The following is a 12979-nucleotide window of genomic DNA, read 5'->3' on the forward strand; positions in this document are numbered from 1 at the left end:
ATACATCAATGATTGTATAGATTTTGCAGTTTTGTTTTTATACTCCAATTGTATGTTTTTAAAACCATTTGAAATTGCATTTTTCCTCTTTAACACACCTATGTCAACTTTTGTTAGCACTTCTGTGCCCCTAAGTTCATCTGTTCCATCCTGAAATTTGTCCAGATATTAAAATGGAACTGTGTACTGAGAAAGTAATATGTTCAGAACAGGAAAAAGTGAGAACTGCAAATGCTGGAGATCAGAGCTGAAGATGTGTTGCTGGAAAAGCGCAGAAGGTCAGGCAGTATCCAAGGAGCAGGAGAATCGACGTTTCAGGCATTAGCCCTTCTTTAGGAAATTTCCTGAAGAAGGGCTCACGCCCAAAATGTCGATTCTCCTGTTCCTTGGATGCTGCCTGACCTGCTGTGCTTTTCCAGCAACACATTTTCAGCTATGTTCAGAACATCCAGCATTTTATTTATTGGTTTGTCATTGAGCTTCACAAATTGGAAAATGATTAATTTCTGCTGGCAGATCTTCAGTTCCCATTATTGTGCACTAATACTTTCCTTTAGGAGTTGATAGATAATAAGAGTGAGGACGCCGACTGCTATTCTGTCTAAAATCAGTAGTACAAACCAACTGAAGCATATGAATGGTTGCCTTGGACAAGATCACTTACCTCAGCATTCACTGATATTTGCCCAGAATTGTGTACAACTGTGACCTAGCCATATGTCTTGTAAAAGTTCCATTGTGGTAGCTTTATGCTGTATTCCCTTTTGACTGTCTCAGATCTTTATTTACTTTTCCTTAATCTTATTTCAGTGCCAATAGATTTGGGCTGTTCTTTCAAAACTGAAAATAGTTAAGGCATTATTGAAATAATTATTTTGCCTTCTGAAGCATCATGTGCAATAGAGGAAAACCTAATATTATGATTGGAAGCGCACTTGCATTTGAAGTGTATATTTTTATATATGGGTATAGAGGTAGAAGATCCTTTATCCAAATATCCAAAAACTGAAAAGCTCCAAAATTTGAAAGTTTTTCCTCATTAACCAGGTTGTTTGGCAAGCAAACAGTTAACCCAAGTCAACACCCACTCAATACGCCCCACTCGGATGTGACGTGAGGGAGCATGGCCAAGCACCAACAGGCCTGGGATTTCGCTGTGAACCCCACAAGTCGACACCCACTCGATGCATGCCACTCAGATGTGGTGTGGGGGGGCATGGCAAAGCACGTTTTTACTCTGATGTCTGCTCCTCCGGTAAGATTTTTAAAAATTTCACCATGAAACTGTCACTATTCTGAAAATAGAAAAATTCCGAATTCTGAAAAACAGCTGGTCAGATAAAGGATCTTCTACCTGTACTATATTGTAATCCTGTACTAATTCTTTGGATGTAAGCTTTTATGGCCGTCCCTAATTGTTCTTGAGAAGGGGTGGTGAGCTGGCATCTTAGTGTTGTGGTCCATATGGTGGTGGGAATTCCATAGTTCTGCTCACGAAAGAGTTCCATTGTTTTCACCCAGTGACACTGAAGGACTGGCAATAAAGTTTCAGGGGATGTGTGATTTGGAGAGGAATTTGCTGGTGATAGTATTATCTGCTGCTCATGTTCCTTAGCTGGTAGAGGTCATCGGTTTGGAAATCTGCTATGGAAAGAGGCTTGGCAGTTTGCTGCAATGCATCTTGTAAATAATGGACATGGGTGCCATTCTGCACCAGTAGTGGAGGGAGTGAATGTTTAAGGTGACAGTGCTGGGGTGCTGATTGAAGCTGTCTGCTTTACCCTGGATGGTCCTGAGCTTCTTGACTATTACTGGAGCCACACTCATCTGGATAAATGGAGAGTATTCCATTTATTTTTCACTAGTGCCTCATAAATGGTGGGAATAATAAAGTCAGCAGGGTCTACCCTTGTACCCTCTGTTGTCCACTTAGATTTCCGTAGAAGTGACACTAGTAACTTGATGTGAATTATTTTTGTTTGGGGGGCATTGGGATTTTGTTTCATGTGATTGAATTTCCTCTAGTCTAAATGCATCGTATGGCATTCCCCTGGAAATTGATTCTTCCAAATGGATATTACAGGTGCTGAATGAAGTGGTGGTGGATCGCGGCCCATCCTCCTATCTTTCAAATGTGGATTTGTATCTGGATGGGAGACTCATTACATCTGTGCAGGGAGATGGTAAGATGAACATTATATTTTTGTAATTTATTCGTATGCTGGTTATGTTTTTAGAAATAGATGGTGAACTAGTATTTTTGAGGTTACTTTTTCTGTACCCATTGCCTCTATCTCCCTTTCTCTGCTTGGTGATTGTATGGGTTAGATATCTCACAATATTATCTTAAATAATCTATCCATGGATGCTGTAAAAACTGAACAAAATTCAAGATTTGGGCTGATAGTGGTAAGTTACGTTCAAATCTCTGAAATGCCAGGTGACAAGTACCATACTCAACAAGAGAGCATTTAAAATTCTCCCCCATGACCTTCATCTTTTACTGACACCATCTTGCAGGTTACCATTGACCAGAAATTGAACTGGGCTAACCACAATACTATGAGAGCAGGTCAGTGGTTGGGATTAACCTAGTTTCTGTCAACCTTGTCCACCTTCAACAAGGCACAAATTAGAAATGTGACAAAATACTCTCCAATTACCTGTATTATTGCAGCTCCAATAACTCAAGAAGCTTGACATCATCCAGGATAAAGCAGCCCATCAACCACCTTAAGCATTTCTCATTTCCCCTGCTGGTGCATTTGTGTGCAGTGTGCATAATCCACAAGATACACAGCATCAACAAGCCAAGGTTGCTTCAGTAGCAATTTCCAAATCTACGTTCTTTGCCATCAGAAGAACAAGGGCTGAAGATGTGAGAGCCCTATAACTTGCACTTTACCTCCCCAACCCCTAAATCATGCACAGTCCTGAATTAGAACTGTATCGCTGCTCCTTCACTTGTGGATTAATTTACTGCACTATCCTTGTAACAGCGCAATAACGTGTTTCTATTCGTTCATGCGATATAGGCATTGTAGGCTAGGTCAGCATTTATTCCCTTACCCTAATGCCCCAGAGAGAGTCAATCATATTGCTGAGAGTTTGGAGTTGCATGTAGGCCAGACCAGTAAGGATAATGGATTTACTTGGCATTAGTGAACCAAAAGGGTTTTCTTTTGATAATCTACACTGGTTAATTGGCCATTAGATTTGTTTTATTCAATGCAAATTTCACCATGTAATGATGAGATTCAAGCCCCATTTATCAAAAACATTTAAAGATATGCAGGTTAGGTAGATTGGCCATGCTACACAGCCCATAATGTCCAGGGATGTGCAGGCTAGGTTGATTAGCCATGGGAAAAGCAGGGCTACAGGGATTGGGTAGGGCCAGGGGCTGGATGGGATGCTCTTCAGAGGGTCGGTGTGGACTCAATGGGTCAAATGGCTGCCTTCCACTCTGTGTAGGGATTCTATGACTCTATGAAAATATGAACCTGGAGTTCTGGATTATGACTATTCCCCCTAACTGGACTACCTGTTTCAAGAAGATAACTTGTTATCACCTTTTCAAGGGCTGTTTTGGATGCTAGTAACACTCGCATCCCACAAATAAATATAAAAGATAAAATAAAAATATCTCTAGCACTTAAAGCCACAAGATCTGGTTCCAGAAGACACAATGGATGAATCCGTTTTATAACAGTCTACCTAAAACATGACCACAGTAACTAAAAATATCATTCTCCCTGAGCTTACCTGACAGACTGCAGGTAATTAACTCATGCCCAGTTCAGTTAGTTTCAGTGGACAGTGCTTTTCTCAGAATAGAAATAACATTCTAAATTTATGTCCATAGTCCTACCATTCCCCTCTAATATACACACACTCAGAATTGCTTTGATTATCAGGATTATCAGTAGTCATGATGTGCGAAAGAAAATTAATCCAAAGATAGAAAGGACATGTCAGAAGGGCACTACGACAATAATCGTGGTGACATCAGTATGCAGGTGGACAGGGAAAATCAGGGTGGTAGTTGATCTCCAGAAAAGGAACTTGTGGGATGTTGACCAGATGTTTTTCTTTGGAGCAGCTTGTGGTAGAGCGTGCGGGAGAACAGGCAATTCTGTATTTAGTGATGTGTAATGAGGCAGACTTGATTAGGGAGCTTAAGGTGAAGGAACCCTGAAGGGACATTGACCATAATATGATAAAATAATCCTGCAGTTTGAGAGAGAAAGAAGATTTAATCAGATGTAATGGTATTACAGTTGAGTAAATACATGAGGGAGTGGTGGCCAGTGTTAATTAGAAGAGGAGCCTAGCAGGGATGATCGCGGTGCAGCAATTGCATGTGTAATAGGGTAATTCAGGAGTCACAGTAGAAGTTCATCCCAAGGAAAACGAAACATTTCAAAGGCAGGATGGGGCAACCATTGTTGACGAGGGAAGTAAGGGACAACATAAAAGAGAAGAAACTGCCCACAATGTAGTGAAGATTAGTGAGTAGCTATAGGATTGAGAAGTCTGTAAAAACTAGTAGAGGATAACTAAAAATGTAATAAGTGGGGAGAAGATGAAATGAGAGTAAGCTACCTAGTAATATAAAAGGAGATTGCAAGAATTGTTTTGGATATCCGAAAGATAAGAGGTGGGCAAGGATTGCTGAAGTAGTAGTAGTAGCAGCAGGGAGTGAAGAAATGGAGGAACTGAATCGTCCTTTGCATTAGTTTCTACAGTGGAAGACGCTAGCAACATTGCGGAATTTCAGGAGTGTCGGAGGGCAGAGATGAGTGGTGTGGCAATTTTTTTTAAGGAGGTGGTGTTGAGCCTGAATTCCACAGGGGTCAATGTCAGTACCACAACTATTTGCTTTATACATTAACAATCTGGATGAGGAACTGAGGGCATTGTAACTAAGTCTGTAGATGACACAAAGATGGGTGGGCAAGTAGGTGGCAGATGAAATACAATGAGGAAAAGTGAGAGTTTATACGTTTTGATAGGAACATAGATGCATAGACTTTTCTAAATGGGGAAAGGCTTTGGAAATCTGAAGCACAAAGCGACTTGGGCATCCTAGTTCAGGATTCTCATTAGGAAGGCAAATGCAATGTTGGAATTAATTTCAAGAGGGCTAGAATACAAGAACAGAAATATTGCTGACACTGTATAAGACACTGGTTAGACTGCATTTGGAATGTTGTGTGCTGTTTTGGCCCCTATTAGATAGGGTAGACAGTGAGAGCCCTTTTCCTCGGATGGTGATGGCTAGCACGAGGGGGCATAACTTTAAATTGAGAGGTGATAGATATAGGACAGAGGTCAGAGGTAGTTTCTTTACTCAGTTGAGGGCGTGGAACAGTCTGCAACAGTAGTAGACTTGCCAACTTTAAGGGCATTTAAATGTTCATTGGATAAACATATGGATGAGAATGGAATAATGTATGTTAGATGGGCTTCAGATTGGTTTCACAAGTTGGTGCAACATCGAGGGCTAAATGGCCTGTACTGCACTGTAGTGTTCTGTGTATCGAAGGAAAGACTTGTTGCAATTGGATGGGGCCCAGAAGAGATTTACAAGAATGATTGTGGGGATGAAGGGCTTGTCATGAAAGGAACAGCTGAGGATTCTTGGTCTATAGTGTATGGAGTTTTGAAAGATGAGCAGAATCTAATTGAAACTTGCAGTTTACTGAGAGGCCTAGATACAGTGGGCAAGGAGATGATGTTTCCACCAAACTGGAGGACGGGAAATATTTTTGGCTGTATCAGGCTGCTCCTTTTTTATTAAGGTATTTTAGGTGTTGGAGGTGATTTCTTCGAATTCCAGGAGCAACAATTATTGTTTTATACGCTGTTGCATTTTTTTTTGGAACTTTTGGAGGAAACAAAAGTCAAAACAATGGCACTTTTAAAAGGGAAAGGAACAGACAGGAATCTCATGATGAGGTCAATGCAGGAGAGGGAGAGAAAGAAACCCACACTGTCTTGAAATGCATAAATGTGGATAAATCCCCAGGACCTGATCAGGTGTACTATTGAACTCTGGGAAGCGATTGGTGGACCCCTCGCTGAGATATTTGTATCATCGATAGTCACAGGTGAGGTATTGGAAGACTGGAGGTTGGCTAATGTGGTACTACTATTTAAGAAAGGTGGTCATGACAAGCCAGGGAACTATAGAGCAGTGAGCCTGACGTCAGTGGTGGGCAAGTTGTTGGAGGGAATCCTGAGGGACAGGATGTAGGCGTATTTGGAAAGGCAAGTCTGATTAGGGATAGTCAACATGGCTTTGTGCATGGGAAGTTGTGTCTTATGAACTTGATTGAGTTTTTTGAAGTAAGAGGTTTGATGAGGGTAGAGCAGTAGATGTGATCTACATGGACTTCAGTAAGGCATTTGACAGGGTTCCTGAAGGGAGACTGGTTAGCAAGGTTAGATCTCATGGAAGGAGAAAGTGAGGACTGCAGATGCTGGAGATCAGAGCTTAAAAATGTGTTGCTGGAAAAGCGCAGCAGGTCAGGCAGCATCCAAGGAACAGGAGAATCGATGTTTTGGGCATAAGCCCTTCAGGAATGAGGAGGGTGTGCCAAGCAGGCTAAGATAAAAGGTAGGGAGGAGGGACTTGGAGAAGGAGCGTTGGGAATACGATAGGTGGAAGGAGGTTAAGGTGAGGGTGATAGGGGGTGGGGGCGGAGAGGTCAAGAAGGCGGTGCTGGGTCTGAGGGTTGGGACTGAGAAGGGGGGGGAAATGAGAAATCTGCATTCATCCCTTGTGGTTGGAGGGTTCCTAGGTGGAAGATGAGGCGTTCTTCCTCCAGGCATCGTGTTGTCATGGTCTGGCGATGGAGGAGACAGAACCCCACTGTCTCCACACCGACCCTCCAAAGAGAAACCCATCCAGACCCCTTTCCCTCTGACTAAAGCTTCTAACACTATGGGCAATTTAGAATGGTGGACTCTCCCTCTTTATGGGCATTTAAACGGGCATTGGATAGGCATATGGAGGATAGTGGGCTAGTGTAGGTTAGGTGGGCTTGGATCGGCGCAACATCGAGGGCCAAAGGGCCTGTACTGCGCTGTATTTTTCTATGTTCTAATGGCTAATTCACCTGACCTGCACATCTTTGGTCTGTGGGATGAAACTAGAGCATCTGGGGGGAACCCATGCAGACATTGGAAGAATGTGTGTGGAGTTTGCACAATCACCCATGGCAGGAATCGAACCTGGGTCCCTCACGCTGTGAGGCAGCAGTGCTAACCACTGAGCCACTGTTGTAGTTCTCCTAACCCAATTTATCACTTCCATCCAAGGTATGCTGTTATCCCGATCAGTCAGTATTGCAAAACATGCCTTATTATTGTCACTATTTCTAAAATTCTCCTCCACTGAAAGTTCTCTCACCTGGCCGGGCTCATTTCTCAAAATCAGGATCTGTGTAACCCCTTCCCTGGTTGGATTGTTTACATTATAGTGTCAAGGGACTCTCCTGAATGGTCCTTAGAGATTATGCCCTATCCAAGCCCCTAGCAGGTAGTGAGCCCCAGTCAAGAAAGGGGAAGTTAAAATCACCCACTACAACCCTGACATGTTTACATCTTAATCTGCCGACGTATTCTCAACTATCTCCTGCCTGTCGTGTATACTCCTAGCATTGTGATTTCACCTTTCCTATTCCTGACTTCTATCCATAGTGCCTTGCTGCACTAGTCCTGTGATGTATCTCCCACAGACAGCCTAAGATACTCCTTTACCATAATGCAACTCCCCCATCCCTTTTAGATCCCCTTCTACCACACCTAAAACATCTAAACCCTGAGACATTCCGCTGCCAGTCCTGTCCCTCCTTCAGCCAACTCCTTAATTGCAATAATGTCATAGAGCTTTGATTAGTACTTGGGACTAAGTTCATCTACCTTGTTGATTAGACTTCTTGTATTGAAACACCTGCATTTCAGACCACTTTCCTCCCCTCTTTTTTTTTCAGCAGCATTTACCTGCCTGTTCTTGTTCTTAGTCATGTTTGCCTTGGTTTCTACCTTTTGCTCAATTTCTGCATATACAGCCCTACTCCTCTGGTTCCCATCCCACTGCCACACAAGTTTAAACAGTCCTGAACCCTCTACCAATTACTACTGCCATCACCATGCTGCCTGCCCCACCAAAACCACCCTAAGGACATCAGTCCCCGTTCTGCCCAGGTGTAACCTGTCCACTTTGTACTGGTCCCGGTGTCCCATGAATCTGACACTCTCCACTTCACACCTTCTTTTCAGCATTGTGCCCATCCTATATATCCTGTTGTTTTTACTCTGACTAGTTCATGGCATGGTAGTAATTCTGTGATAACTTTGAGATCTGACATTTCTATTTTCTTTCTATATTCAGCTTTTAGGACCTCATCCCTGCTTTTAACTTATTGGTAAATGGATCAAGAGTTTGAGGAGAAGGCAGGAGCAAGGGGTTGATAAATATATCAGCAAAGATTGAATGGAGAGCAGACCCTTTAGCCTGATTGGCTTAATTCTGCTTCTGTGCCTTATGGATTGGCAGTTTAGTCTAGTTGATCGGTGCTGGTGTTTATCTTCTAAATGTGCCATCTCCCATGTGACTTTATATATTCCCTACATTTTTCTTCCTTCTGCACTTATCCCGTTTTCCCCTTAAATGTGATTTGTCTGTGCTGCTTGCTTCATCTACACCCTGTGGTGCCACTCTCTGGGTCGAGAGGTTGTATGATTTCTATGGTTTTCTGAATGTGAATGGTATTGATGTCTTGTGTGGATACACCATATTTATTGAATAGTTACTTGACTTATTTCGTAGGTGTCATCGTGTCCACCCCAACTGGTAGTACCGCGTACGCTGCAGCAGCAGGAGCTTCAATGATGCACCCAAATGTACCAGCCATCATGATCACACCGATCTGTCCTCACTCGCTCTCATTCCGGCCTATTGTAGTACCAGCAGGAATGGAGCTAAAGGTAAACCTGTATAAACATGATCTACATGCATGGTCAGGGACCGAGTTTGAGGATATTGCAGTCAGTCTAAAGCAACGACTTCTAAATTAACTTTTATTTAACAAGATTAATTCAAGGAATGAGAGGACTGTTTCATGAGGAGATATTGAATAAAATGGGCCAATATCTCTCGAGTTGAAAAGAATTAATGCTAATATAATTGAAATGCATAAAACATTTGGTGGACTTGGGTGTTAGCGAGTTTTGAGAAGACTTGTAGCTCAGGTTGAGGTTCTGGATGTAGGTGTGCTCACTGAGCTGGCAGGTTCGTTTTTAGGCATTTTGTCACCATACTAGGTAACATCTTCAGTGAGCCTCTGGATGAAGCACTGGTGATGTAGCCTGCTTTGTTATATGTTTGAGTTTCCGAAGGTTGGTGATGTCATTTCCTGTTCTTTTACCACCCTCTGAGAAAATGGTGGTAATCAAATACTGTGCAAGAACTGTCACAAACACTACGTTGGACAAACGGGTAGAAAACTAGCCACCAGGATACATGAACATCAACTGGCCACAAAACGACATGACCCTCTGTCACTCGTATCCTTACATACAGACAAGGAAGGACATCACTTCGACTGGGACAACACATCCATCCTAGGACAAGCCAAACAAAGACCTGCACGGGAATTCATAGAAACATGGCATTCCAACTGGAACTCTATCAACAAACACATTATTTTGACCCCATTTACCACCCCCTGAGAAAAAGAACAGGAAATGACATCACCAACCCAAACATAAATAGAAAGCAGGAACCATCAGCAGTGCTTCGTCTGGAGGCTCACTGAAGATGTTGCCTAGTATGGTGACAAAACATCTGAAACCTTTCACCTCAGCGAGCAGACCTACATCTGGACTTAGGTGTGTTAATGCTAAGATGCTGCTTCCATGGACGATCTTGGATAAAGAGTTAGCCATTTTGGATCAAAAGGAGAAATTTCTCTATTTAGAAATTTGTGAATAGTCATTTGGAGATGTAGAACTTGATGTGTGAATCTTTGGATTTCTCCTCCCAAAAACAAAGGAGATGTTGGCCATTGCAATTCTGACACATTCGTCAGTCATCACCTTCCCTCAGCCCTATTTTACCATGCACTTAAATACTCTGCAGTTCTTATTCTCAATAATGGACTCTCAAATCTTACCGATTACCAAGGTCAGGTTAACTGCCCTATATTTTCCAATCTCCTGCTTCTCTCCCTCAAATCGCTGTGTTAGCCATTTTCCAGTCCTCTGGGACCTACCCTAACTCCAGTGCTTTCTAAAAGATCACCAATGCCTCTACAGTATCATCAGCTATCTCCTTCAGAATTCTGGGAAGTAGTCCATTTGGTCTGGGTGATTTACCCACCTTCAGACTTTAACCTTCCCCAGCACCTTCTCCATGTGATGGCCATCACACTTACCTCTGCCCTCTGTTATGTTGCTGGTGACTTCTACAGTGAAAACTGATGCAAAGTACCTATTCAGTATCTCTGCCATTTTTTTTTGTTCCCCATTACTACTACTCTAGCCTCATTTTCCAGCATTCCTCCCTCAGCCCAGCTTTCTAATAATGCTTATTCTGCACTTTATAAAAGTGGGGCTATTACAAAACTGAACCCATCTCATCTGCTTGATTTTTGTTTTCAGATTTCTTTGAATACAAAGTGACATAATTTTGTTGTATGAACTGATATTTAAGCTATTATCTGTGAATAAATTGGGCAGATGCGTAGGCAGAAAAATGTCTTGGAAGTAATAATTATGTGACCATTTAAATTAGGATAATGAAAAGAAAGCATTGTTAAATGAGAATCATACTTGGCCTAAAATTCATCCTGGCTCTGCAACCATCAACCCTTTGAATTGTGTTTCTTTTAGCACCAGTTTCTCAAGAATTACTTGCCCTCCCCAACAGTAATTAAATCAGAAATTCTATTCAGGATAAACAAGCCAGCACAGTTGTTGATTAGCATCGGTCCCTACTTTCCATTGCCACTGCTGTCTTTTAATTCCATTCACTTCCATCAAAGGTTGTGTTGTGTTATAGCTCAGCGAAAAACAAGGGCTATTCATGGTGTTGGGCAACATATCCCAGCTTAAGATTGACTTGGTAAGGACATTGAACAGAAGTTGCCCAACCAAGTTACCATCACATTTCACTTTTTAATCCTGTAGCATCACCAAAGGAATCATACAAAAATGTTTCCCAATTGCTGAACTTTGTAAATGCATAGATATGAATGAGTGCATATCCTAGATGCAGCATCTTTCATGATCTTGGGCTCAGTGAAAGTCTTGTGAAGAAGTATTGAAGTGTATTTGGTATGGCAGGCAATTTGTGCACTGCAAACTCCCACAATCAGCCGTAAGACCAGATGTATAGCTTTTGTGATGTTGTTCTAGCATACCACTGGCTCCTCTTTGCTGTAATCTTAAGTCCACCTCAGGACAATTTGGACTTCGAACTCAGCCACACCTGACAAGATATATTGATTTGTTTCATTTTGCCATGGTTGTGTAGTGGACAGCAAAGAAGGTTACCTCAGAGTACAATGAGACCTTGATCAGATGGGTCGAGTAGTGGCAGATGGACTTTAATTTAGATAAATGTGAGGTGCTACATCTTGGAAAGGCAAATGGGAGCAGAACTTATACATTTAACGGTAAGGTCCTGGCTGACCAAAGAGACCTTGGAGTGCAGGTTCATAGTTCCTTGAAAATGGAGTCGCAGGTAAACAAGATAATGATGAAGGCGTTTGGTATGCTTCTCTTTATTGGTCAGTGCATGGAGTATAGGAATTGGGAGGTCATGTTGTGGATGTGCCACTGTTGGAATACTGCATTCAGTTCTTGTCTCCTTGCTGTGGAGATGATTTACAAGGATGTTGCCAAGGTAGGAGCTTGAGCTATAGGGAGATACTGAATAGGGTGGGGCTATATTTCCTGGAGGACTGGAGGCTGAGGGGGTGACCTTATCGAGGTTTATAAAATCATGAGCATGGATAGGATGAATGGCCAAGGTCTTTTTATCCCAGGGTGGTGGAGTCCAAAACTGGAGAGCATAGGTTTAAAGTGAGAAGGTAATGATTTAAAAGAGACCAAAGGGGCAACTTTTTCACACGGTGTGTATGGAATAGACTGCCAGAGGAATTGGTAGACGCTGGTACAGTTACAACATTTTAAAAGACATCTGGATAGGTATATGTATAGAAAAGGTTTAGAGATGTGGGTCAAATGCTGACAAATTGGACTAGATAAATTTAGGATATCTGGTTGGCATGGATGAGTTGGACCAAAGGGTCTGTTTCTGTGCAGTGCAACTCTGACACTGTCTTTGTAATTACCTTTATTCATTTGGAATGCCGTTACATCTGAATCCAGCTTCTCCCCCTCAAACTAATGGATGAATTGTATCATGTTATGGTCACTGCCCTCTAAGTGATCCTTCATTTTAAGTTCCCTAGTCAAATCTGCCTCAGTACACATCATCAAATCCAAAATTGTAGTGGGCAGTATTACAAGTTGCTCCAAAAAAAAAACTATCTGGTAGACAATCTAGGAATTCCTTCAGATGTGCTTCTGATTTTCCTGGTTGGTTTGCATATTGAAGTCTCCCATGATTATTGTTATAATGCCTTTCTTACATGCCATTTATATCTCTGATTTATTTTCTTCCCCATGTCTAGAACTGAGGAAGGATCCCCAGACCTGAAACATTGATTCTGATTTCTCTTTACAGATACTGCCAGACCTGCTGAGCTTTTCTAGCAACTTCTTTGTGATTCTGTTTTGTTATTGGTTGAGGGATAAATGTTCACCTCTGGTGAAGAAGGAGCTACTGTTTAAGATGTTTTATGAATGACAATGGTTCTCATCGTACAGGAATTCCTCAATACTGAAGTGGACTGACAGCCCAGATTATGAGCTCAAGTTTGTAGATGTGCTGTAGAGAATC

The 12979-nt window shown here is 42.0% G+C and overlaps 1 protein-coding gene across 2 annotated transcripts in view; it reads left to right on the top strand.

Annotated features, from left to right (window-relative positions):
- LOC122556143 (NAD kinase-like) overlaps positions 1–12979 on the top strand; it is a 63169-nt gene that overhangs the window by 40783 nt on the left and 9407 nt on the right. For both annotated transcript variants that reach the window (XM_087993354.1, XM_043702635.2), the window contains 2 exons: positions 2084–2183; positions 8840–8997. In XM_087993354.1, the coding sequence (XP_087849480.1) occupies positions 2084–2183; positions 8840–8997 (258 nt within the window). The remainder of the gene's footprint in view (positions 1–2083; positions 2184–8839; positions 8998–12979) is intronic.

Source organism: Chiloscyllium plagiosum, unplaced genomic scaffold (genome assembly GCF_037043375.1).
Source record: "Chiloscyllium plagiosum isolate Xiang-an unplaced genomic scaffold, Cpla_swu_hap1 HiC_scaffold_13, whole genome shotgun sequence".
Classification (NCBI taxonomy): domain Eukaryota; kingdom Metazoa; phylum Chordata; class Chondrichthyes; order Orectolobiformes; family Hemiscylliidae; genus Chiloscyllium; species Chiloscyllium plagiosum.